Source organism: Rhinichthys klamathensis, unplaced genomic scaffold (assembly GCF_029890125.1).
Source record: "Rhinichthys klamathensis goyatoka isolate OS25496 unplaced genomic scaffold, OSU_Roscu_1.1 h1tg000090l_1, whole genome shotgun sequence".
Taxonomy (NCBI): domain Eukaryota; kingdom Metazoa; phylum Chordata; class Actinopteri; order Cypriniformes; family Leuciscidae; genus Rhinichthys; species Rhinichthys klamathensis.
In genome coordinates this window covers 2,657,485-2,682,166 of record NW_026606629.1, presented here as the reverse complement: position 1 = coordinate 2,682,166, position 24,682 = coordinate 2,657,485, and the positions used below count along the sequence as shown (strand labels likewise).

Sequence of the window (24,682 nt, the reverse complement as noted above, 5' to 3'; positions counted from 1 at the left end):
GTTTGATGAAGTCTTTGAACATAATCGACTCAAAAGAGTGATTCATTTGTGAATTGAGCATCGCTCATGCTAATAAAAAAGATACAGCGCGCTTGGAATATACTATACGCATTTACTGTACATAAATATATATGTAACCGGGTCAAAAGTCACTAAAGTTAGTTACTGAACTGTTTAACAGAGTCCTGTTTAAAGCTGCAGTAGGGAGTTTTGAGAAAACGTTGACTTAGCCTGAAAATTTGAACAAGCACAACTTACAGGTCCCACCCCCTTGCTCTCTGCTGCGCTACAGCCCTCCCTCCACAGCTCGTCCTCCACAGCGGAGCCTGTCGTGAACGCGCAGGCTAGTAAACAGGGCCACCGATAACAGCGGATAAAAAGTGATATGGCACATTCACTAATAGGGACTAAACGTCAATAATATGCTTTACATTGACTATGTCCTGCCCATACTTTGACTACAAACTTGGTCCTCAAATCATTATGTATTTTCCAATAGCCAACATGTAACTTTATAACATTGCACTCTATCTATAAGTTATAAATAGCTAGTAAGATAACGTTAATATAACGGTAACTAACGTTACAGTATGTAAGTAATTATTCTAGCGATATATAATGCTAGATAAGGTGTGCTAGTACATTATTTCAGCAACATGACAAGCCAGTGAATTAGCAGGTTTCAATTGTTGCTTAGCAGAGTGCGTGACATTTTATCTACATGTTATGCGGCTAGAGTTTTGACACCGAGTCAATGGGCTCTGTGTCATTATTTCTTTTTCGCTTGTTTATCGTCATCAGTCTTTTTCCTTTTACCTCTTTGTTTGATGAGCAGGTGTCACTCGAGAATTGGCAGTTTAGGTTGTTTCTCCGTCATAAGCACAGCTGCAGCACACCGGCAATACTGAGTTTGAACGACGGCTCGCGCTGTGCAAGAGAGGGGTGTGATCAGCGCGTACACGAGCGTGATTGACACTGCTAAGACATGCCTCCTGGCTCTTATTGGTTGTTTCTGACCGGGAGCGTGTATTTCTTGCAAATGGCAATCCGGTTGTTAAGTCGTGACGTAACCACTCTCCCATAATACTGTTTCCGGGTCCAAAGGCCGGGTCCTCTCTACCTACCTACCGCTTTCGCCCGAGTTTTAACGTGTTCCCGTGTTGTTTAAATAGATCGGAGTTAAAAAACAAGTGACATTCAACTGTCATTCTACCGCTTTCCCTGTGACGAGAAAGATAAGAGAAAATGGCTGCAGTTGATAAGGTAAGTTACAAATCTTAAACGAATGAAGAAACTTTGGCGCCAGTGGGTGCTATCCCTTAATCCCTAGTAACACCCACTGGCACTGAAGCGAAAAAAGCCCTTAAGAAAAGGGTTTATTTAGTCTAGGATCTGGAGTGGACGAGCGGAGCGCTTGGGCCCGGAAGAGGCTAAACGTCACGCGTGACGTCAGACTTAACAACCGAATAGGACCACTAGGAGGAGCCAGAGGAGCTTGATTTTTACACAGATTATCTGTCTCATATTCTACTGTCAGGACATAATGACAGTTTTAGCAAATACATTTTTTCAAAAGTTACCTACAGCAGCTTTAAGTGAACTGCATATGTGAAGTGTTTTAGTGCTTTTCTCAGTTATGGACGTAAAGTTACGCTGGCCCTTTAAGAAACGTCACTTCTGAAAGTGTCGCGAGAACTGAGTGTGAGCAGCGCGCTTTCCCAACGTGGTCGTGAAAGCTGTTCATGCGGACGCTGTGCTGAGTTAAAGGTGACAAAGTCAGTGGTATAGTGAAATAGTGAGAAATAAGGACTTTTAAGAGTGTGTAAAGTGTTCTTAAGTGCTTTGCGAGACCGGATGGTCGTGTATTGCGTCAATTGATGGTGATTTCTGTCGAGAATCATCTCGGTGTGGGGAAATTCCAACAACACAATTCATGAGAAGCGTGAGTGATAAAAACATTATCATTACCGTGAAATGCGTACTATTGTGTGTATAATGTGATGTGAAACAGTATTTTTGATCTGTGATACTTCTGTCTAATAAATTAGAGGGGAGAAGGGTGATCTGTGTGGGCCCTCCGTGTGTTACTGGGCCGAGAGTGAGACATCAGAGGGAAATTCAAGTGCGTCTTCCACTGTGAAGCTGTTTATGGGTCATTAAGTGGTGACAAAGAGTAAGTTTGAACTTTGTTCATTTCATGTGAATGTACAAGTGTTTATGTGAAAATGTGAGATATTGAGTGTAAAAGTGTGTGATCGTTTTGAAAGGTTTATGCAAATACTGGAAGTGTGATTTCTAATATTCATTGTACTGTATTTTGCTTGTGACAAAGCAGCTTTCCTGGTAATATGTGATGACAAATGCTATAACCGTTTGTGTATGTGTTTTCTAGAGAGAAAGGCGGCTACTGTTGTCTATGTTAGTCAGACTGAGTTTGTGAAGGGTTCATTTGATGTTGTGACAGAAAACAAAAGAGACAGTGAGACTCATTTTGATGTGAAAAGCCAACTTTATTGTTTTAGTTCAATTTACACAATCCTGTCTAATATAAGTTCCTGAAATCCTGCTTAATTAATGCTGCGCCATTCAAAACGCAGTCTGGAATAAAAACCCCTTCATAATTCTAGCTCTGTGTCCGGTGTCGTCACTATCTTCCACACCGGGCCACAGACTAATTTTTGGTACCAGGAGTGGGGTTCCATTGCTAATTTCAGGGTGACAGACAGGTAGAGTAGGAGAAACATAGACAACAGTAGTGGTGAAGAGGTGTCGAGTAGCCGGTGCCCGGGAGGTCAACGACGTGAAGTGTGACGTACCTGGAGGGCCTGTGAGGGGAGCTAAGGACCAGCTTCCTGGAGCGCAGGAGGGTGTTCGCTTCAACACGGAGATCGTTGGCAAAGGCAGCTGCAGAGGAGAGCCTCAGGGTTAACTGCAGTGACTGTGACTGTGTTTTATCTCTTTGTGCCATTCGAGATAGAGACATTGCGAGGCCATGGACCGGGACGACGATGTTCAAGCTGCTCAGGCTGGAGCCAGCCGTGATGTGGACGATGCTGGTGCGGCAGGTCAGGACGATGTTGGTAATCCTGTAGCCGAACTTCAGTCACAGATTCTGGAGTTAGGTCGAAGTCACGACCAAGTAATGTCTGCTCTGTCTAATATGAACAATGCTACAAGGTCATATGTCTACATTCCAAGGGAACGTCAAATTGTGCCCTTTAGTGGCGATCCTGTTAAAGATGGTCAATCTGTAGATGAGTTCATTGATGAGGTTGAACGTGTAATTCGAGTCAGAGGGTTGAATACTGATTACCAATTAGATTTCATACTGTCCCATTTAAGAGGTTCAGCCTTAGACGAGGTCAAACTGTGTATGGGGGGGAGAGCAAACAACCCAGGGATCTGTTTTCATACTTGAGGGTGGCGTTTAGGGAGAAACGTACTACACAGTTGTTGCATGCTTTCTACGCACGTAGACAGTTAGAGGGGGAAGACCTCCGTGACTTTTCCCATGCTCTCTCCCAACTGCTTAACTTTGTTCTCCAGCAGTCCCATATAGCTGTGTCTGACCCCCAGCTTGCACTAAGAGACCAGTTCATTGAAGGCATAAGAGATGCGACTCTGCGAAGGGAGCTGCGCAAGATTGTCAGAGAAAAACCTCAGTCTACCCTGTTTGACGTCCGTGAAGAGGCCCTGATGTGGGTTATGGAGGACAGGCCCCGTGGAGCTAATGTGGCCAGGAGTCGGCACATCGTGAGAGCGTGCTCGGAGGGGACGTCAGAGCCTTCGGGTTCGGTCAGTACCGCACAAAGTGACATGGTTGTGGCTCTACAAGAGATAGTGAAGGTAATCACGCAGCAGGGCAAAACCATCGGAGAACTCACTAATGCGGTTCGTGAACTCACCGCTCAAAAGGCTAGTTCGAGTAGTAACCAGATGGGTAGCCCCAAAGTCAAACCCAAGTACACAGCTGATGGCCAACCCGTCTGTCTGAGGTGTGAAGGGGTGGGACATATAGCCAGACTGTCCTGTGCCTCGTAGTTTCAAAGGCCAGTCCACTCCCACCACAAGTTCTGCGGGTCAGGGAAACGGGGTCCCTCTGTTGCAGTGAGCCGAGCAATGAGAGGAAGACCAGAAGGCTCAGGATGCGGTACATTAACAAAAGAGCGGTTCTTGGAACGTGCCGTTGGAAAGTGTCCTGAAGTGGATATATGCACCACCGGTGGTGTTCCGGTGAGATGTCTGCTAGACACAGGTAGTAATGTGAGTACCTTAACCGAAAGTTTCTTCAGAGAAAACCTACATGGAGAAGACGGGGACCTTCATTGCACCTCCAAGTGGTTAAGAATAACTGCAGCAAACAAGTTACCCCTGCCTTACCTGGGATATGTAGAACTGGACATCCAAGTGATGGGGCTAACTATCCCGGAGTGTGGTTTCCTGATAGTCAGAGATGTGGACGCTGCAGAGCCGGACCCAACTCCACCCGGTATCCTAGGTATGAATATCACCCAGAGATGCAGAGAGTCAGCACTGACGGAGTTTGACACCACATTAGGAGGGAAATTGGACTCTGTGTGGCGAGAAGCTTTCACCCGTGTACAGGAAGAGGAACGGGGGAAGACAATGTTGATAGCCCGGGTTAGTTGTCAGGGCAAAGGCAAGGCCCATATCCCAGCATCCTCTGTGGCCGTTGTTTATGCCAGAGTAAATAAGAGAGATTCGGATGCCAATGCTTGGCGATTGCTGGAACCAGGAAGCACCCCATTACCAGGCGGATTGATCCCCATGCCCACCCTAGTGTCGTCCAGAAGCCCAGTGTTCCCAGTTCAAGTGGTCAACTTCTCCCAAGAAGATGTCTGGCTGTCGCCTAAAGTTCCGCTCGGGGTACTTACTCCCTGTCAGCGCGTTGAGAATGAAGTTAGCCAAGTGAGATTCCAGCGTATCTCTGCTGAGTGCGAAGAAGTGAGAGTTGAGGAAAAGGACAGACTGGAGTCTGGTGCTGACCTGAGTAATCTGTTGAGTAGACTGCACATAGGAGGTACGCCGGAACAGCAAGCGAAGCTTGGGGGGCTGCTCTTGAAGTATGCAGATGTGTTTGCAGTTCGTGATGAAGACCTGGGCTATACCGACCGGGTGACGCATGAGATCCACTTGACAGATGAGGTTCCCGTAGCTCAGCCATATCGCAGGATACCGCCGACCCAGTTCGAAGAGGTCAAAGAACATATCTCGGGTCTGCTCCGGAAGGGAGTTATCCAGGAAAGCTCGAGCTCCTATGCTTCACCCATCGTTCTGGTGCGCAAGACTGATGGAAGTCTGAGACTGTGTGTGGATTATAGGAAACTAAACTCAAAGACCCGCCGTGATGCTTTTCCCTTGCCACGCATCGATGAGAGCTTAGATGCGTTGGGCGGAGCGCAAGTGTTCTCGACAATAGACCTTGCTAGCGGTTACCATCAAGTTGCGGTCCATGAGAAGGACAGACACAAGACGGCCTTCACGACGCCGTTTGGCCTCTATGAATACCATCGGATGCCGTTCGGGCTATGTAATGCGCCCGCCACGTTCCAGCGACTCATGCAGGCCATAATGAGTGACTTCGTGTTCCAAATGGTGTTGATCTACTTGGATGACTTGTTGGTGTACTCCTCCACCTTTCAGGAACATCTTGTGCGACTGGAGGCTGTGTTCAGGAGGTTGAAGGAAACTGGGCTGAAGGTTAAAATAGAGAAGTGTCATTTTCTGCAGCCGGAAGTGAGATTCCTGGGCCATCAAGTGTCAGCCCAAGGTGTGAGTACAGACCCTGGAAAGATAAGTGCCGTACGGGAGTGGCCAGCCCCCGGCAATCTGAAAGAACTCAGATCCTTCCTGGGGTTTTGTAACTATTACAGGAGATTCATTGAAGGTTTCTCCCAGATAGCCGAGCCGTTGCACGATGTAGTAAATGTGTGCCTTAAGGAGGCAAGCCACGTCAAGGCAGCTCAGTTGTATCAGGGTCTGTGGACCTCTCAGTGCCAAACGGCGTTTGAACACCTCAAAGACCAATTGACGAGGGCACCCACGCTGGGGTATGCTGATTTCGCCCTGCCCTTCGTGATTGAGACTGATGCGAGTAACCTGGGACTAGGAGCAGTCTTGTACCAGCATCAAAATGGCAAGAAGACTGTGATTGCTTATGCCAGTAGAGGGCTGAGAGGGGCTGAGAGAAATGATAAAAACTACAGCAGCATGAAGCTGGAACTGTTAGCGCTGAAGTGGGCGGTCACGGAGAAGTTCCGAAGTTATCTACTGGGGTCCAGATTCACTATAATAACGGATAACAATCCCCTCTGCCACCTCAGTACCGCCAGATTGGGAGCGTCGCTCAACTCGCTGCGTTTGACTTCGAAGTCAAGTATCGCCCCGGGAGGTGTAACACGGCTCCCGATGCTCTTTCGAGGAAGCCAGGAACGGATGAACCGGACTCTGCGAGCAAAGACGCCGAGTATGATGGCTGTATGGCGATCTGCAACTTGCTCAGGACAGGAACAGCTCTGGGACCGGACCTGTTGGCAGCAGGAGTTGAGCGCAGTAGAGTCAGGCAGTTACGGGCAACCTTGGCTGGAAAAGAGGTTAGCGAGTGCGAGAATACTCCCACGCTGCCCGGGTATACGAAGTTGGAACTCTGTCAGTTCCAGGAGTCTGATCCAACACTCAGTGTGCTCAGGAAGTTTTGGAACAGGAAAAGGAAACCGACCAAGCAAGAGAGGATAGGCTTGTCCAGAGCCGTGCGATCCCTGCTGAAACAGTGGCCGAAGATGAAGGAAAAGGATGGTCTGTTGTACCGTGTGATCAATGATGTCCACACTGGAGAGTGTCATCAGTTGTTGTTACCTACCTGTTTGACGGATCAAGTTTTGAAGAATGTCCATGATCAAATGGGTCACCAGGGTATCGAGAGAACCCTAGGTCTGTTGAGACAGAGATGTTTCTGGGGAGGAATGTACGAGGATGTGGAAAAGTGGATTAAGCGATGTCAGCGTTGCGTGTTGGCGAAGATGCCCCAGCCAAAAGTCAAAGCACCTTGGGCCTCCTTCTTGGCCACACGTCCGTTGGCGGTCGTAGCAGTAGACTTTACAGTTCTTGAACCAGCCAGTGACGGGCGAGAGAATGTTCTAGTAGTAACGGATGTGTTCACGAAGTTTGGTCAAGCCTTTCCCACTCGTGATCAGAAGGCGGAGACTACTGCCAAGATCCTCCTCCGAGAATGGTTCCTGAAGTATGGAGTGCCCCAACGCTTGCACTCGGACCAGGGCCGGAATTTCGAAAGTGCTGTGATTGCAGAGCTTTGCAAGTTGTATGGAGTCAAGAAAACGCGCACGACACGGCATCACCCACAGGGCAATCCTCAGTGTGAGAGGTTCAACAGAACCCTGCATGACCTCTTGAAGTCCCTCCCACCTGAAAGGAAACGGAAGTGGCCTGAACACTTATCAGAGCTCGTTTACGCCTATAATGTGACGCCACACTCATCCACAGGGTACTCATCGTATTATCTGTTGTTCGGGGTCCAGCCGCATCTGCCGGTTGATGCTCTGCTGGGCCAGGAGGCTGAAACGGATGACAAACCTGACTGGTTAAAAGTATACCAGGAACGTCTGCGAGATGCCCATATTCGAGCGAAGGAATATGCAGAAAGGAAGGCTGCGGAGCGGGTAGCGAGGCATGAGGAGAAGGTGTTTTGTCCGACGGTGGAGATTGGACAGCATGTGTACTTACGACACCGTCCGCAAGGAAGAAACAAGATTCAGGACTCGTGGTCTTCAACGATGTACCAGGTAGTAGAGATCCAAGGAACGACCTACACCGTGGAACCTGTTGAAGGAGGTACAGTGAAAAGGGTGCACAGATCCAACCTAAGACTTTGTAATAATCCAGTCCCAGAGACCATGTCAAGGCGTCGGAGAAAGTGTTCTAGTGGAGGAAGTTCTGCGTCCTAAGGAGAAACGGACAGTAGCACCAGCATCTGAGCATCAAAGACAGCCAGTTCCGGGATGTGGAGACTGTTCCATGGATCAAATAGTGGAATCTGATATCGTTATCGTACAAAACCAGAGTGCAGCGAGGACACTGACACCCGAGGAGTGATGCCAGTATCTCGGGAACTAGAAATCGGAAGTGTTCACTTACCTGCTGGGAGTCCTGAGATGAGATCAGTGCCTGCACCTAGAGAGGAGAGGAGGGAGTGTGTTAGTCCAGAAGTGCCTTGTCCTGCCGTGCGTAGAACACAAAGGAAAACTGCAGGAGTGCATAGGAACCTGAACCGTTTGCCCAAGTCAGCGTGTAATGCAATGGCTGTTAATCTTGAGAGGCTCGCCCAGATGCCAGCGGGATGGTCCGTCACGCCACAGGAGAGTTGCCAAGAGGGCGAGAGGATTAAGATGTTCAGGGTTGGTAGTCACCGGGGCGTCGACTATCAGCAGGGGAGAGTGTAACCGGGTCAAAAGTCACTAAAGTTAGTTACTGAACTGTTTAACAGAGTCCTGTTTAAGTGAACTGCATATGTAAAGTGTTTTAGTGCTTTTCTCAGTTATGGACGTAAAGTTACGCTGGCCCTTTAAGAAACGTCACTTCTGAAAGTGTCGCGAGAACTGAGTGTGAGCAGCGCGCTTTCCCAACGTGGTCGTGAAAGCTGTTCATGCGGACGCTGTGCTGAGTTAAAGGTGACAAAGTCAGTGGTATAGTAAAATAGTGAGAAATAAGGACTATTAAGAGTGTGTAAAGTGTTCTTAAGTGCTTTGCGAGACCGGATGGTCGTGTATTGCGTCAATTGATGGTGATTTCTGTCGAGAATCATCTCGGTGTGGGGAAATTCCAACAACACAATTCATGAGAAGCGTGAGTGATAAAAACATTATCATTACCGTGAAATGCGTACTATTGTGTGTATAATGTGATGTGAAACAGTATTTTTGATCTGTGATACTTCTGTCTAATAAATTAGAGGGAGAAGGGTGATCTGTGTGGGCCCTCCGTGAGTTACTGGGCCGAGAGTGAGACATCAGAGGGAAATTCAAGTGCGTCTTCCACTGTGAAGCTGTTTATGGGTCATTAAGTGGTGACAAAGAGTAAGTTTGAACTTTGTTCATTTCATGTGAATGTACAAGTGTTTATGTGAAAATGTGAGATATTGAGTGTAAAAGTGTGTGATCGTTTTGAAAGTTTTATGCAAATACTGGAAGTGTGATTTCTAATATTCATTGTACTGTACTTTGCTTGTGACAAAGCAGCTTTCCTGGTAATATGTGATGACAAATGCTATAACCGTTTGTGTATGTGTTTTCTAGAGAGAAAGGCTGCTACTGTTGTCTATGTTAGTCAGACTGAGTTTGTGAAGGGTTCATTTGATGTTGTGACGGAAAACAAAAGAGACAGTGAGACTCATTTTGATGTGAAAAGCCAACTTTATTGTTTTAGTTCAATTTACACAATCCTGTCTAATATAAGTTCCTGAAATCCTGCTTAATTAATGCTGCACCATTCAAAACGCAGTCTGGAATAAAAACCCCTTCATAATTCTAGCTCTGTGTCCGGTGTTATCACTATCTTCCACACCGGGCCACATATACATATAACCTATAACTTATATAAAGTCCAGTATGGTACTGCCACTCGTCACAATGGCTGTCACAGTTGTTAGGCGACAAAACCAGACAAATTGAACAACTCCAGCAGCTTGCAAGAATTTGTTATTGTGAGAATTTTGTTAGTTTCATTATCCAAATAACCAGTGGTGGAATGTAACGACATACATTTACTCTGGATTAAAGTATAAATTTGAAGTACTTTAGATTGTTATTCAACTCCACTTCATCTCAGAGGCAAATATTGTACTTTTTATGAAAAACTGACTTTTTACACATGGATATTAGATTTTGATATTAGATATTGTTTTAATAAATATGCACAGAATATCACAGAAACACTAATAAATATGTCTTATAGATCAGGGATAGGCAATGTCGGTCCTGGAGTGCCGCTGTCCTGAGTTTAGCTCATAGAATGGTTTTCTATGTTAAAATATTTTATGATTTGATTTGAGTATGTGAGTTAATTTAACTTATTCTTCCCTCTTTCTGAGAACATCTCAGTGACATGGCAGCCCACGCCTGAGTCAGCCCTGCAAACCTGTTAGTGGACACTCATCCCAGATGATGTCCCTCCAGCAGAGGCTTTACAGTGTCTCTATTGTGCAGCTCCACCAGGCTCTCCCTGCTCAGCTCAATAAAAGTCTACAGAAAAATGTTTTCTTCCAATTTTTTTTCATGTCTACAGAAAAAAGTTGAAACTTAATTTAAACTTGTATTTTGGTTTTCTTATCATTAACGTAACTTATCTTGTAAATACTTGTAAAGTACTGTAGCCTAAGTAAAAATGTAGTCTATAGAACAATTGCTTTTGTTTCATTTACAAATGAATTGACATGACAAAAATAAATATACATGATAATTTCTTTATTTACAAATTATAACTTGCATTACAACAATAAACAATGCACAGAAATATATATATTTTTGTTTCATTTACAAATATAACTTACATAAAAGTGTATACGTTTTCTCTTGGCTGCTGCTGGTTCCTCGTTCTATCCTTCTTGGTCCAGGGAAAGGAGGATGGTAGGCAGGGTTGCCAGGTCTGTACAACAAAAGAAGGCCAAAAAGCCCATCGGCTCTTCTCCATCGGGCGGCCGAATTCTCCACTGGATTTGTGAGTCTGAGGGATGTTTTGGGGGTGTCGGAGCGTCCAAATCATACTTACGGGGTGGAAATCAACCCGTGGAAAAAATGTTTACCCGCGGCAACAAATTAAAAGTATCCCAATTCCGCGGGCAAACCTCGGACTTGGCAACACATACGCTAGGATTCTTCGATTTGGGACAACCTTCGTCGCGCCGCTGTGACCCAATCGGCCTTCGGAGGATGCAGCCCCTGAATTGGGACACAGTTTCGGACACCAATACATATGGCTGTCCCCTCAAATAGTGCCCTATTTAAGGGTAAAGGGGACGATTTCGGAAATCACTTCACACTCCAGCACAGGAGGTGGCGCTACGCACCTAAAAAGCTGGTATGCGACCCGTCAATAAATCCACAGAAGAAGAAGCAGCGGCCCTGCAGTTCGTGCTTCTCTACGCTAGGTGGCAGTACTCTAGCTCTTTGTGTTCCGCTTCTCTGTTCTTGATGATCCAGTCGAAGAAAAAGCGCCCACCGCCTTTCTTTTTTTCAAAATGGCCGAATACTTGGCGTCGATTTTCGGTACAGAAAAAGACAAGTAAGTATATATTCTACTTAAAATATTGTATGTTTGATTATGCTCATTAATCGTATGCATTGTTACAAACCGGTGATTACGGGTAGAATATAAGGATATTTGCCTTTCCTATATCATGCCTCGTGTGGTTATCAACTGACCTGTTTGTCAACCTCGCCTCTAGATAATAATAATATTAAAAGTAATAAGTGTTTGTTTCACATCACAGAGCTTTAATGTGCTGAATAATCATTATATATCAAAATGCTTATTTTGAGTTTGTATTGTTTGTTTTATCTCGGCGTGGCTGCAGTGCGTCTCTCTTTCATTGTGTTGCTTGTGGATCGATCTTATTCATAGCAAAATCAAAACCTCTATATTTCTTTATAGTTTTTGTAAGCTCCATTTGGCTTCTCGTTGTTTTGTATTTTAATATCTTGGGAAGAAATAGTCATATGAACAGAAATTCAAACTAACCATCATGCGTGTGAACAAATCAGACCAAGTGTATGTATTTTGAACCTCTCTTGTTTTCAACAGGGTTAACTGCTCTTTCTACTTTAAAATTGGAGCATGTCGCCATGGAGACCGATGCTCTAGACTCCATAACAAACCCACGTTCAGCCAGGTACGCCAGTTTTTTTATTAATATTTTTTTTTTTACAACAGAGACCCTTTAATGTACTTCTGCAATACACTATTCTTCTGGTAGATTTGCATTGTAATTCTCATTTGGGTTGTGTTTCAGACCATTGCTCTGTTGAACATTTACCGGAACCCACAAAACACAGCTCAGTCTGCTGATGGCATAAGTAAGTCTTGAATAATATACATCTTGCATGATATTCTGGAGTGGCTTGAAGTGGGACAGAAATGAACAGCCTCCAAGAGTTACTGTAGCCATTACTGTTTCTGGTTGTCGGTGTCTTCTCTTTTTCATCAGATGCTGTTAGTGATGTGGAGATGCAGGAACACTATGATGAGTTCTTTGAGGTAGGTGGTCTTTCTTTGAAAGTCATTTTGAAATAGAGTGGCGTGTGACGTCAGCCGGGGACATACTTAACGACTGTAAGGCCGATTTTGAATGTAATTGGATACTTACAACAGAGACAGACAGTAAAGACTTTTAAATTTTTACAAAATATTTCTATTTAAAATAAATGCTGTTCTTTTGAACTTTCTATTCATTAAAGAATCCTGTAAAAAATGTGTCATGGTTTCCACAAAAAAAATATACGCAGCACAACTGTTTTCAACATTGATGTTAATACATGTTTTTTGAGCACCAAATCATCATATTAGATTTCTGAAGGATCATGTGACTCTGAAGACTGGAGTAATGATGCTGAATATATTCAGATTTGCATCACATTAATTAATTACCCTTTAAATTATATTACAATAGGAAACCGTTATTTTAAATTATCTAAATCCTACCAACTTATTACTTTTGTACACTGTCTTATCACAACCATTCTTACTGAATAATGGACACATTTGTTTCATCAGTTGTGTTTGTAAGCCATAAATCATTCTTTGTAAATTGTATTGTGTACAGGAGGTTTTCACTGAAATGGAGGAGAAATATGGAGAGGTTGAGGAGATGAACGTGTGTGATAATTTAGGAGATCACCTGGTGGGAAATGTCTACGTGAAGGTGAGATAATTTACAGTACTGTTATGTCTATGAAATGTAATGTCAACCATTGAAGTACGCATGCACTCATTTCAGATAATTTAAAACGATACAAACATCTAGTTCTAAAACTAAATTCTGATTGGATGAGGTTTGTTTTGGGGGAATGGTAAAACGCCAGTATTCTCATTCCTGTGACCGCACATTCTTTGTTATCTCTTTCCCCGCCATTTTCCCTGCTTTCCGTGTTTTCACTGTTATACGGTAGGGGGCACTGTTACGCATCTTCTGAAAAAGTACTGAATCTCCTGATCAAAACCGATGCGAAGAAGATGCAAAAACAAGCGATCTCATATGTAATCATATGCATTATGTAAAATAACACGATCACCAACATTAAACGCCATACAAATCAAAACTGCCTAGTAATGTTACTGAATGAAATGTCGACCCAGGACAAGCTATAGGACTGCAAGCATTAGGGGTGTTGATGGACTCGATTTATTGCATCGGTGTTTTGATCATCGTTCTGAATCCAATCTGAATGTGGTCTTTGACAAAACTGATTTTTCTCCGCTTTTTGATCAAAATGTTTTTATGAAACTTACCTATATTCAAGTGTTGATTAAAAAAAAAGAATGGATGAAGCTAGGATAAAACAGGGGTTTATGTTTAAAAGCAGATGGTCAGTTTCTTTCTTTTGATATATTGCATGTAGGGATGGGCATTTTTTTGTCGATTTCGATCATTGATGGGTCTCAAAAAACGAGTTCTCAGGGGGCGGGACGTGTCCGTCATGGAGATAATGAAAATATTTTACGACTGTTAAGAAAATTAATGTTGACAAATGGAAACATGTCTATGAAAACATGAACATATGACTAGCAAAAAATAACACTGCTAAATTAAGATGCATCAATGGTTTAAAAAAAAGAAACATTAAAACAAAATGACCATCTCAAATAACCCAGTCAATAATATCGTGCGTTGCATTTGAGCTGAAACTGTGAATAAACACCACCCTGCAGCGATTTGCTAGCGTGTTAATAAACTCAACCAACTGCGTCCTATATTAGATTAATCAGATATATACCTATTGCAACTTATACCTGTTACAACATTTCATTTGAGCTGAAACTGAAGAGTGAATGAACACTGCTCGGTACTGTAGCGTTTTGCTAGCTGGTTAATAAACTCAACCAATCGGTTCCTATGAGATTCATCAGACATAGACAACATAAGTAATCTTACAGCTTGCATCTGCACAAAAGGACAAGAATGTGCACGTGAACTTGACCACGCTAGTCTGATGTGTTACTCTCATTGTGGGATTCCCTTAACAGCGCTCTGATACACGGGCAACTAAAGCACAAAGAATTTACAGCATTCTATTACAATCGTGTTCTCATTATAATGTTATGTATAGGACAGATTGGCGCTGCATATCTTGCACTTAGCCTAATTGTATTTCATGATCAAAGTGATTCCAGGCATCAATGCCTTTCAAATCCAGTTTCACTTTGTTTCGCCGGTCTCTAAGGCATGCTGTCTAACGCTAACCAATCAGACCTCAGGTACCGCCGAAAATGCAGCAATAACCAATCAGAAAAATAGAAACATATATTTTTTAAAGTCCGGGCGCTCATCGTTTTCATGGTTGATCGTCGCTGTCACGTCCGAGTGCTCTTGCCCATCGCTAATTTCATGTTCAGATATTCATACAAACAAACATTCTGGGGGCCATGAAATGTTTTGTTAATGATCAAAAACGCTGGCAGTGGCTGGAAACAATTTTTTTTTAAATCGCTGTCGGGTAAAGTGTTAATCGTGCTCATGTTACAGTTATTTACTACTTAACTGTTAACTGGGAATAAAAATGTTATGATTTCATGTATTTTGTTATAGCCAGTGTTACTTGCTACCTGGTACTTTGTTTTTGTGCAACTGTAAAAATAATGCCCAGCTGTCTTTTTTTACTACTACTACTATTATTATTATCTTTCGTACCAGGTGGTTATCGGAATTAGCCAACATGTTGGTTCCCAAGAACTAAATGTTCCTCTAGAAACGCCTGAGTACACAGCGCTCCCATTCTCTGTCTTCATTAGTTTACGATCTGTTTAACAGTCCTATCTGATACGTTATTAGATAGAACTGTTATACAAATAAAGTAGACAGCATATGAAAAAGTATTGCCATTTGCCGTATGGTTGATGTCTAATGTCGCTAGATGAGCAGAAATGCATAATCAGGTTGAGATGTCCATCTATCAATGGTTTCCATGTTCATACAGTTAGTGTTACATCTGTGTGTACACAGCTTCTTTTTTTTTTAAATGGCAAGTGCTGGGTGTTTCACGTGTGTTCGGCTAGTTAGCATACACTTGCGTCACTGGTAGTTGCTATTATGATGGGTTAGACCCTACTCTAAAGTAGCAGCTAATTTAGTTCCACCAAAACGCTAGCCTGGATGCCAGCCGAACTTAGGTCGGGAAGTTCGGTCTGGACTTGATCCGTTGTGAAGCAACTGTGTTCAAACCAGAGCTATTTGGACCAATCAAATTGTCAGGGCAGGCTTTATACAATGATAGACAGATGATCAACAGTAACGTGATCATCCACGTCACCAAAGAGCGCTTGGATTGAATTCATTTACAACAAAGATGTATGTCTCTAATCCTAAACAGAGAACTTGTTCGTATATGCATTCACCTTTACTATTTCTCTCAAAAATGATGATCGTGTTGGTAACTGTGGAAAATAGTTTTTTTTAAAAACATATTTATGTTGCAACCATTGTATAAACAGTAATTTATTTGAGGCCGTTACAATATTTTATCAGGGTTTAAACGCATCTTAGGCTCTTTTTGCTTTAAAACACTCATTGCCAAGAAGCAACCAAAAACCTCTTTTTTGTGTGTATGTAGTTCCGCCGTGAGGAAGATGCAGAGAAAGCGGTGATTAACTTGAATAACCGCTGGTTTAATGGACAGCCCATCCATGCTGAGCTCTCGCCTGTCACCGATTTCAGAGAGGCCTGTTGTCGACAGTATGAAATGGGGTAAGTGACTAAACCAGCAGAGTGCTGCACACATTCCATAATACAGGAACGCAAAGCAATAAAATAGTATTGAAGAGTCCATTGCAGGGGCGGAGTGGGACCAAAAAATCTACCGGGAAATTTTGTAGACCACCGGCCCTCGTCGCCGGCAGGGCCAGATTAAGAGTTCAGAGGCCCCTGGGCACAATGTCTTGTAGGCCCCCTCTTAGGCAGGCCAAATGTATATTTTGTCCAAGGACATTTTAATATGGCATTTACAGTTTTAATGTCTTAAAAGGAACTTTGTTGTACTATGCTGGATTAAAGTTCATAAATGGTTATTCTTTCACATAGGATTTTGTAAAACTATGTTGGGTGGACCTCTGTGCTTCTAGGGGGGTTCGGGGGCATGCTCCCCCGTAAGAAAATTTTGTACATTTTAAGGTTAAATGCATCAATCTGGTGCTCTTTGAGAGATCAAAATTAAGAGCTTCAAACCATGAACTGCTCATTGAACAAAGAAAAAGCATTGATTTGTACCAGGACATTAAAGAGGGCTCAAACATCTTTTTAGTTATGAGAGTCTGTCTACATTACATTATCAATGGTGTTTTAGGATGCCAAACAATTATTATAATACTGTAATAATGATTTATATAATTATTCCTATGACGTAAAATCCATATAGCCTATAAATGTACTGTATAAATGAAAATGAATATTTCTAGGGATGCACCGATATGAACATTTTGGCCGATACCGATAACCGATAATTCTTTACATTTGAAAGCCGATAACCGATATATTGGCCGATAAATCTAAATTAAAATTTTATATACTTTGATAGCCTGTATAACAAAAGGCTCACCATTAAAAGCCTTGTCTCAAACACTTTTAACATAAATCAAACCTATACAATACAGTATAGCCTAGTTTGAACCAGTGTAAGATTCCTTATCTTTTAAAATTAATTTTACACTCATATGGACAACTTTCTTTATTAAAAAATGGTACTTTATAATAAGGTTTAATTTTGTTAGCATGACCCAACAATTTTATAAAACATTTTTAAGAAAGTTGTGTCTGTTAACATTAGTCAATGCACTGTGAACTAACATGAACGCACATATTTTATTAACTAACAATAACAAAGGCTATTGCTCTCTGTTAGATAATGCATTAACAAATGAGACCTTATTGTAAAGTGTTATCAAAAAATCTATTGCCTAACAAAAAATAAAATACATAAATAATGCAAACAAGTCATTGGATAACATTGGTCTGCATATAAAGAAACAAAATGCATGTCCCATGGATCAATAAAATGGAATCGCCTCCCCACGGACAATAAGAAAAAAATATTTTAATCAAACCATATCATTGATGAAAATAATACGAGAACAAAATAATGTTAGTTATTAATTATAACGCAATGTTTTTGAAAAAAATTAAATATTACATTGATAGTAAACATCTTTAATAGCTTAGTTACTGTTTCAAATGACATGTGTGAGCTGCGCGCGCTGAAGCTGAAGAGAAGGTTGGTTGCTAGAAGGTTAATCAACTCAACGGCTGTTGAAGAATGCAAACCCAAAGAATTTACAAATGTATTACAATAGTGAATACAATTATAATTGTATGACAGTCCCAATCATAGCTTTTAATGTTTTGCATTGTTGTTTAATCTGCGCGCGCTGAAGCTGAAGAGAACGAGCACCGGCAAAAACTGAAGAACTTTTCTGGCAGGTTGTTTAAATCCACGAACGAAACGCATCATATGTGAGATTAATCAGATATTTATATTACATCAACTTTATATTACGACTTATCTGCGCAAAATGACGTGAATGCATAATCGAACTTGTGCTGGTCATAATGTGTAGGCTAATCCCTGTTCTGGACGCACTATTCTCACAACAACGCGCTGAAACGGCAACTAAACAGAGAATTCACAACGTTTTATTACAATAGTGTTCTCATTATAATGGCATGTATATGACAGTCCCAATTATAGTTATAAATGTGCATTGCTGTTTGAGCTGCGCAACGCTAAAATGATCAAAGATGATCACAGCAAAGATGATCACCGGTACAATGAAGCGCTACTGCATCGTTCATTAACTCAACCAAACGCATCCTATATTAGATTAATCATATATATATACACAAAATAAACATATTACAACTTACAATGGCGCAGAATGCTGCGAATGCTCAAGAGAACTTGACTGTGCTTGTCATGAAGGCTAAACTCCATAGACGCGCTCTTTCCGCCACAACGCGCTCGTCGCGCTGAAACACTGGCCAACAACAATTCACAACATTCTTTTGCGTGTTTTTATTATAATGTTATGAGCTATGTGACAGATTTTTGCTGCACGTTGCACTGAACTGTATCTTCCTTTTCGAAGTGAATCCAATCATTCAGAACCATCATGGCGAACAGCGTGCATCTCTCAACTGAAGTAAATAATCTATCTATCGGCTTTGATATATCGGCCCAATTTTCTTATCGGACCGATAACGATAACATCAAAAAAGATCATTTATCGGCCGATATCGATATGTGGTCGATATATCGTGCATCCCTAAATATTTCCAAAGTATATTTTAGCCTACATTACACTATAGTAGCATAGGAAAATTAAAATACTTTTGTCCTAATTTCTTCACTGGCAAGAAATAAACCCTTGAGCTTTTATAGGAGAAAACACCAGATCACCGTGCTGATCGCGTGAGCAAATAGCGCACTTTTCTTTCAATCACGCAGCACAAACAGGATGCCTATATACTTAAAGTCTTGTGCTGTTTTATAAAGGTCGAACGCGTCAAAAGCTGCTTTCAAGCACTACACACCCTACGACCTACGCCACTGTAGCTATTTCGTGACTGGTGTCTTTTTGCTGAAAAGACAGGCACTTAGTGCAAATATACGCTCCGTTATCAAAAATGTGTAAAAACGTTATTTTTCCCCTCGCTTGGGCCTCAAGTGCGCATGGCTATAACACTTAACAGGTTATAACTATTATCAGACCGGCCCTCGCGGGCCTCGAAACACTACTGGCCCACCGGGGAAACTCCCGACTCTCCCGATTGCCACTCCGCCCCTGGTCCATTGTAACGCATTTCATCACAATGCCCCGTATGTTAACATAAAAATATCTCATACTTCACTTTTAAACTGCTTCACTGTGACTGACTGCAGTACTTGTGTCTTCCTGCAGAGAGTGCACTCGAGGTGGCTTCTGCAATTTCATGCACCTAAAGCCGATCTCAAGAGAACTCAGAAGAGAACTGTATGGCCGCAGAAGGAAGAGGTATGTCTGTTTTTTTAAACTCAAACACATAAAGATTGTTACAGAACACTTGAGTAGATCTACTTGTAATCTTCACTTTGGTGTCATTAGGCCTCTATAAGGTCTTGCTTCATTATCTGCCATAAGATAAAAGGTCCTTATTATAAAAGCATACTGACTTAGTTCAAATGTTTAACCTTGCGAAAACTGCAGGGTTTTTTTTTCTTTCTGTGAAACGAGTGACAAATGGCGCATTTATTTGATCAAAATACAGGAAAAACAGTAGAATTGTGAAATTACAATTTAAAATAACTTCTACTTTAATATATATTTTTTTTAAATGTAATTTATTCCTGTGATGGGAAAGTTGAATTTTCAGCATCATTACTACAGTTTAGGGCTGCAACAAACGATTATTTTGATAATCGATTAATCTAACGATTATTAGAACGATTAATCGACTAATCGTCGATTATTTCGCAGACTAATCAGTAAGTTTGGAACGATTATTCAGCTTTTCCAATTAGTTAAAACATTGAGTTATACATATCTAACATATTCTATACATATTATCTAACTATAATATAAAAAAAGAAAATCACTTCAGCTTTTGAAATAGTTGTTTTAATGAACTTTGAGCAAAATAAACAGGTCATTTTCTTTAAGTTTTCAGATTTCGGTCCAACTCAAATCACACTCAAATGCTCTCTAAGCATTGTTTAATAGGCCCACTGCTTTTCTTAGAACTGAAACAGAAAAAGGGATATTAACTTCAGGTCACAAAGAATGGTAAAATATTAATCTGCAAACAATTATTATAAGTATAAAATTACAATCTTTTTTTACATGACAATTGAGCTGACAGAGACGTTCTCATTCACCTTTTAATTTATAGTATGATAAAGTAACTGCCATGATATTCTTCCTATTTCATAGGAAGGATATAACATCTCGTTTTGTAAGTCTTCATGATTATTGAACAAAATACAGGCAAGTGATAAGACTATAATAATACCTAATATACTAATAGTGTTACAATAATAAAAACAGCCCTGACTCCTAAGCTCGATCAAGCTTTATTCTATGCAAAATAAGTCATCACATTACTGTAATTATATTACTATTGATAATATTATTACTATTATTAGTAGTATTGCATTCTCTAATAAAGAGAGATTTGCCGCTGGTTAGTAAGCTCCAGCTGGAGAACACTCAATTCTCACCGGCTCCTCTTTTGCCGGGATGTTTCCTCTTGCACTCCAACATGCATGTTGTGCTTTTTCACGGGAGAAAAGCAAGTTGCGCCTTGCAATTATTGCACACGACAGCATTCTTGATTTGAAGTTTTGTGAAACTTTCCCAAACCTAAACCTTGCTAGTTCGGATTCGTTTGCACTGTCATAATTCGCGCTGTGTTTTCTTCTACCGCAATAGCATTTGTAAGGGCTGCACTACACTCTAGCGCTACAGCGCCGTAGCGGTCAAATCGCGATATTGCAGGCCCTTACATTAGGTCACGTGAGATCAAACGACTACTCGACAACAAAGATATTTGTCGACAAATTTTTATTGTCGACGTTGTCGACAACGTCGACTAATCGTTGCAGCCCTACTACAGTTCAGTTTCAGTCACATGATCCTTCAAAGATCATTCTAATATGCTGATGAAGAAACAATTATTATTATTATAAGTTGAAAACAGCTGTGCTACTTTATTCTTGTGGAAACTGATGCATTATCTGAGGATTCTTTGATGAATGGAAAGTTCAAGGTTGCAGAAATATTTTGTAATAACCCCAATTCCAGAAAAGTTGGGGCATTTTGTAAAGTGTAATAAAATGAAGAATCTGTGATTTTTGTTAATTCTCTTTAACCTTAATTCAACTGACAAAAGTACAAAGGAAAAAAATGCCAAATTAATTGTATTTTGTAAATATAGACAATTTTTTTATTTTGATGGCTGCAACACCAAAAAAGTTAAGACAGGCAAACAAAAATTGGTTATCTTGGTAATAGTTGAGGGTATTTTGATTGAGTGTGAAAAGAGCATCTTGGTTTTTGCCAGCAAAGATGGGTCATGGTTCATCATTTTGTGACAAATTACATGAGAGAATTGCCAAACAATTCAAAAATCACATTTCTCAATGCAAGATGGCAAAGTATTTCGGTCTTTCACCATCTACCATACATAATATTGTTAAAAGATTCAGGGAATTCAGAGAAATCTCAGTTTGTGTAGGGCGAGACAGGAAACCTCCGATGAATGTGCGTGACCTTTGAACCCTCAGATGGCATTGCATGAGAAACCATCATGCTACTGAGTAAAATATAGCGTGTACTTTGTAAAACCGTTGTCACTAAACACAGTCTACCGCTGCATCAGGGAATTCAACTTGAATCTGTTAACCAAGTAGAAAGCTATACATCAGTTCTATGCAGAGATGGTGCCAAGCTCATCTCAGATGAACCAAAACATAGTGGAAATATGTGCTGCGGTCAAATTAGTCCCAGTTTCAGCTTACTTTTGGTAAAAACGGACATCGAGTTTTCGGTGCCAAAGACGAAAGGAACCATCCAGACTTTAATCAGTGACGGGTGCAGAACCGAACATCTTTGGTATGGGTCAGTGAAAACGGCATGTGTGACTTGCAAATGTGTAATGATATCTTTCATGGGAAGCAGCAAGACAATGCCTCTTTCAGCATGTGCTACAACGGAGTAGAAAAGGTTTTGTAGACAATACACCATAGGGTGTATGTGCTTTACTGGTCTTCCCGCAGTCCAGATCTGTCTCCTACTGAAAATGTATGGCCCATCATGAAAGGGAGAATCAGACCATGACGACCAATGAGACTCTTGAGCAGCTGCCTTGTATCAGGTGTGATTAAGCAAATAAAAACACTATAAAACTGCAACAATTAGTATCCTCAATGTCCCAACTTTTCTCGAATTGGGGTTATATTATACATTTCTTTACTGTTACTTTTAAATAATTTCATAGTAACTTGCTGATTTAAAGGGTAACTAAACCCCTGGTCAGAGCCTGACTCCACCCACTGGCAATATTTGAAAAATGCTGGAAAAGTGGGCAGAGCCCAGCGGAGATGGAGGGGACGAACTGAGACCGCAGTGAGGGATTGATTGACAGCTGCTGTCAAACTCGCTAAAATGGAGACCGACTGGAGTGACGCAAGTAGCTTTGCAGTCATTTGAAGTATTTTCTTCCCCACCTTCATCTGATTTTTCTGCCTTTTAAGAGGGCCAAATCTGAGGTGTGTGGTCATACTTTGGTCCTGTGGGAAACTTAATCGATGATGGTCACCCTGTCTGCAGAACATGCACAAAAAAGTCGCTGCAATACACTTCAAAATGTTGTTTTGAGTAGAAATATTTTATCTCACTCACTTGAAATAAACGTGAAGCTTCCACGAAGAAAAGTTCGCATTAATGTTTTAAATCTTACCTGTTTATAAATCCATTTTGTACAGCGTACAAAACAATCGTCCAGACAAGATGATCACAACAATATTATCAAACTCTGTAAACAATAAATTAACTCTGATTTTATTTTCAATACAATCAAAAACGGAGACGCAAGACGGCAAATTGTATTTGAATGAAACGAGAGAGCGCGTCCGTTGTGATAACGTTACATGGATTTGCACTGTTTATAATGCGTTGCTATTGACGACGGTCAGAAGGAAATGCCACAGAATAGAATCTTGCCTTAAAAAGTGCATAGAGCTGCTTGTTTTATTTGTTGTTTGTTGATTTTCATATATAAAACTATCCTGATCGTTTTCAATACTCGTAATTCCAACTCCTGACTCGCTACAGTAGTTTTGACGGAACCAGATGCTTTTATACCAGGGGCTGCCAAGGGCGTGGTGAGCTCGCACCAAGGGCGTGACAGAGTGACGTCAGAGAGTTCCCTACTGCAGGAGCTTTCCGTTTAACCTGAAGAGGGCAGCACTCAGACGTTTTTACACCATATATTTGAAAATTAAAACACTTTATACCCAAATGTCAAAAAATGTACTCGAATCAAAGAACAGCATTTATGAAGCTCCATTCTTACAGATCATTAACTAAAAAAAGTTGTTTCAGTGTTTAGTTACCCTTTAAGTATTAATAAAAAAAAATCGTATTGACCTCAAAGTTCTGTACTGTATGGTAGTGTATAAATGAACAGGTTTTGGTCTCGTTAGTTAATTTATTTTCTCTCCTACACAGGCATCGCTCCCGCTCACGTTCCCGTGAACGGCGTTCTCGTTCTAGGGAACGCAATAGAGGCGGAGGTGGAGGAGGCGGCGGCGGCGGCGGAGGCGGAGGTGGAGGTGGAGGAAGAGACAGAGAGAGACGGCGGTCAAGAGATCGAGAACGCTCTGGACGATTTTAAAATTTCCTTCTTTCTTGAAACCAACATTCAGTCCCCAAACCCTGCCCTGCTCTCTCCTGATGAAATGTGATAAATGTTGAATTTATTTCCTTCCCTGATTTCTTTGTCCTCCCATCTTTTTATTCAAGATTTGTTTGCTTTTCAATAAAAAAATACCTTAGTCATTTTACTTATTTTCAGTAGATATATTCTATTATATGCGATTACATGCTGTTATTTTACTGTGTTTCCACTTGTACTTTTGAAAGCAGTGGTTAGTGATTGTTTCTTGATTTCTTAACCCTTTAATACTTTTTCATTTAGCAGAATTGTTAAAGCTGTTCTCAAATTTGCTGTGATCTCAAGAAGAGATTAATACATGTTGCAAAAGCTATTTTAATGGCAGGAAAGGGGGATATATCCAAAATAACAGTATCAAGTCACAACAAATGGTCTTCATATTCAAACCCGCATTTGAATTAACTAACGTCAATGATATGGTAACTTAGTCCTACTATTTAAGAGGTAAATGTTTAAAGTTCATTTAAGGAACGTTTCTTTTTTTTAGGCGTTAAGTGTCTTTGCTAATCTAAAGACTCGAGAATGTTTTGTTTGTATTACTACGATAGAAGAAAGAATGGCCTCGGAGCTCAGTATTAATTTATGATAAGCATAAAACTGATAAATGGGTAAAAGCTCAGGGGTCCTCAATAACAGCAAGAAAATGAAAACCTCGCTCGCAAAAGCAACAAACCGGTCAAAGACAAAGAGCTGGGTGAGGGACAACATAAAATAGAGGAAGGTATCGCTAACTTGTCCATAGAAACATTAGAATGATCCAGATTAATACATATTTACATTTATAACGTTATTGTTGACGATTGTTTTAATGGGCTATTTCTCTTTTTGGAAAATGTAATAGACTATTTTTTAAGTAAACCTAACGTTACAAGACGACATTAACAATATTTGAATCTCGGAATATGTACAGCCAGTCGTTCATTATTGCAAGGCAAGTAATGATACGCGTATTTTTCAGAC

General features: G+C 41.2%; 1 protein-coding gene across 1 annotated transcript; it reads left to right on the top strand.

Moving 5' to 3' along the window:
* Positions 1 to 11,165: 11,165 nt before the first annotated feature.
* Positions 11,166 to 23,831, top strand: u2af1 (U2 small nuclear RNA auxiliary factor 1). Its single transcript, XM_056251823.1, has 8 exons — positions 11,166 to 11,313; positions 11,833 to 11,920; positions 12,041 to 12,104; positions 12,236 to 12,285; positions 12,851 to 12,949; positions 15,855 to 15,988; positions 19,192 to 19,284; positions 23,497 to 23,831. The coding sequence occupies exons 1-8, from the start codon at positions 11,270 to 11,272 to the stop codon at positions 23,660 to 23,662; spliced, it is 738 nt and encodes a 245-aa protein (XP_056107798.1). The 5' UTR covers positions 11,166 to 11,269; the 3' UTR covers positions 23,663 to 23,831.
* The last annotated feature ends 851 nt before the right edge of the window (positions 23,832 to 24,682 follow it).

Bases quoted from the DNA above. Each gene is read 5' to 3' on its own strand.
- u2af1 (XM_056251823.1), top strand. From the start codon at position 11,270: ATGGCCGAATACTTGGCGTCGATTTTCGGTACAGAAAAAGACAA. The intron at 11,314-11,832 runs GTAAGTATATAT...TGTTTTCAACAG, and splicing joins TTCGGTACAGAAAAAGACAA to GGTTAACTGCTCTTTCTACT. The intron at 12,286-12,850 runs GTAGGTGGTCTT...TATTGTGTACAG, and splicing joins ACTATGATGAGTTCTTTGAG to GAGGTTTTCACTGAAATGGA.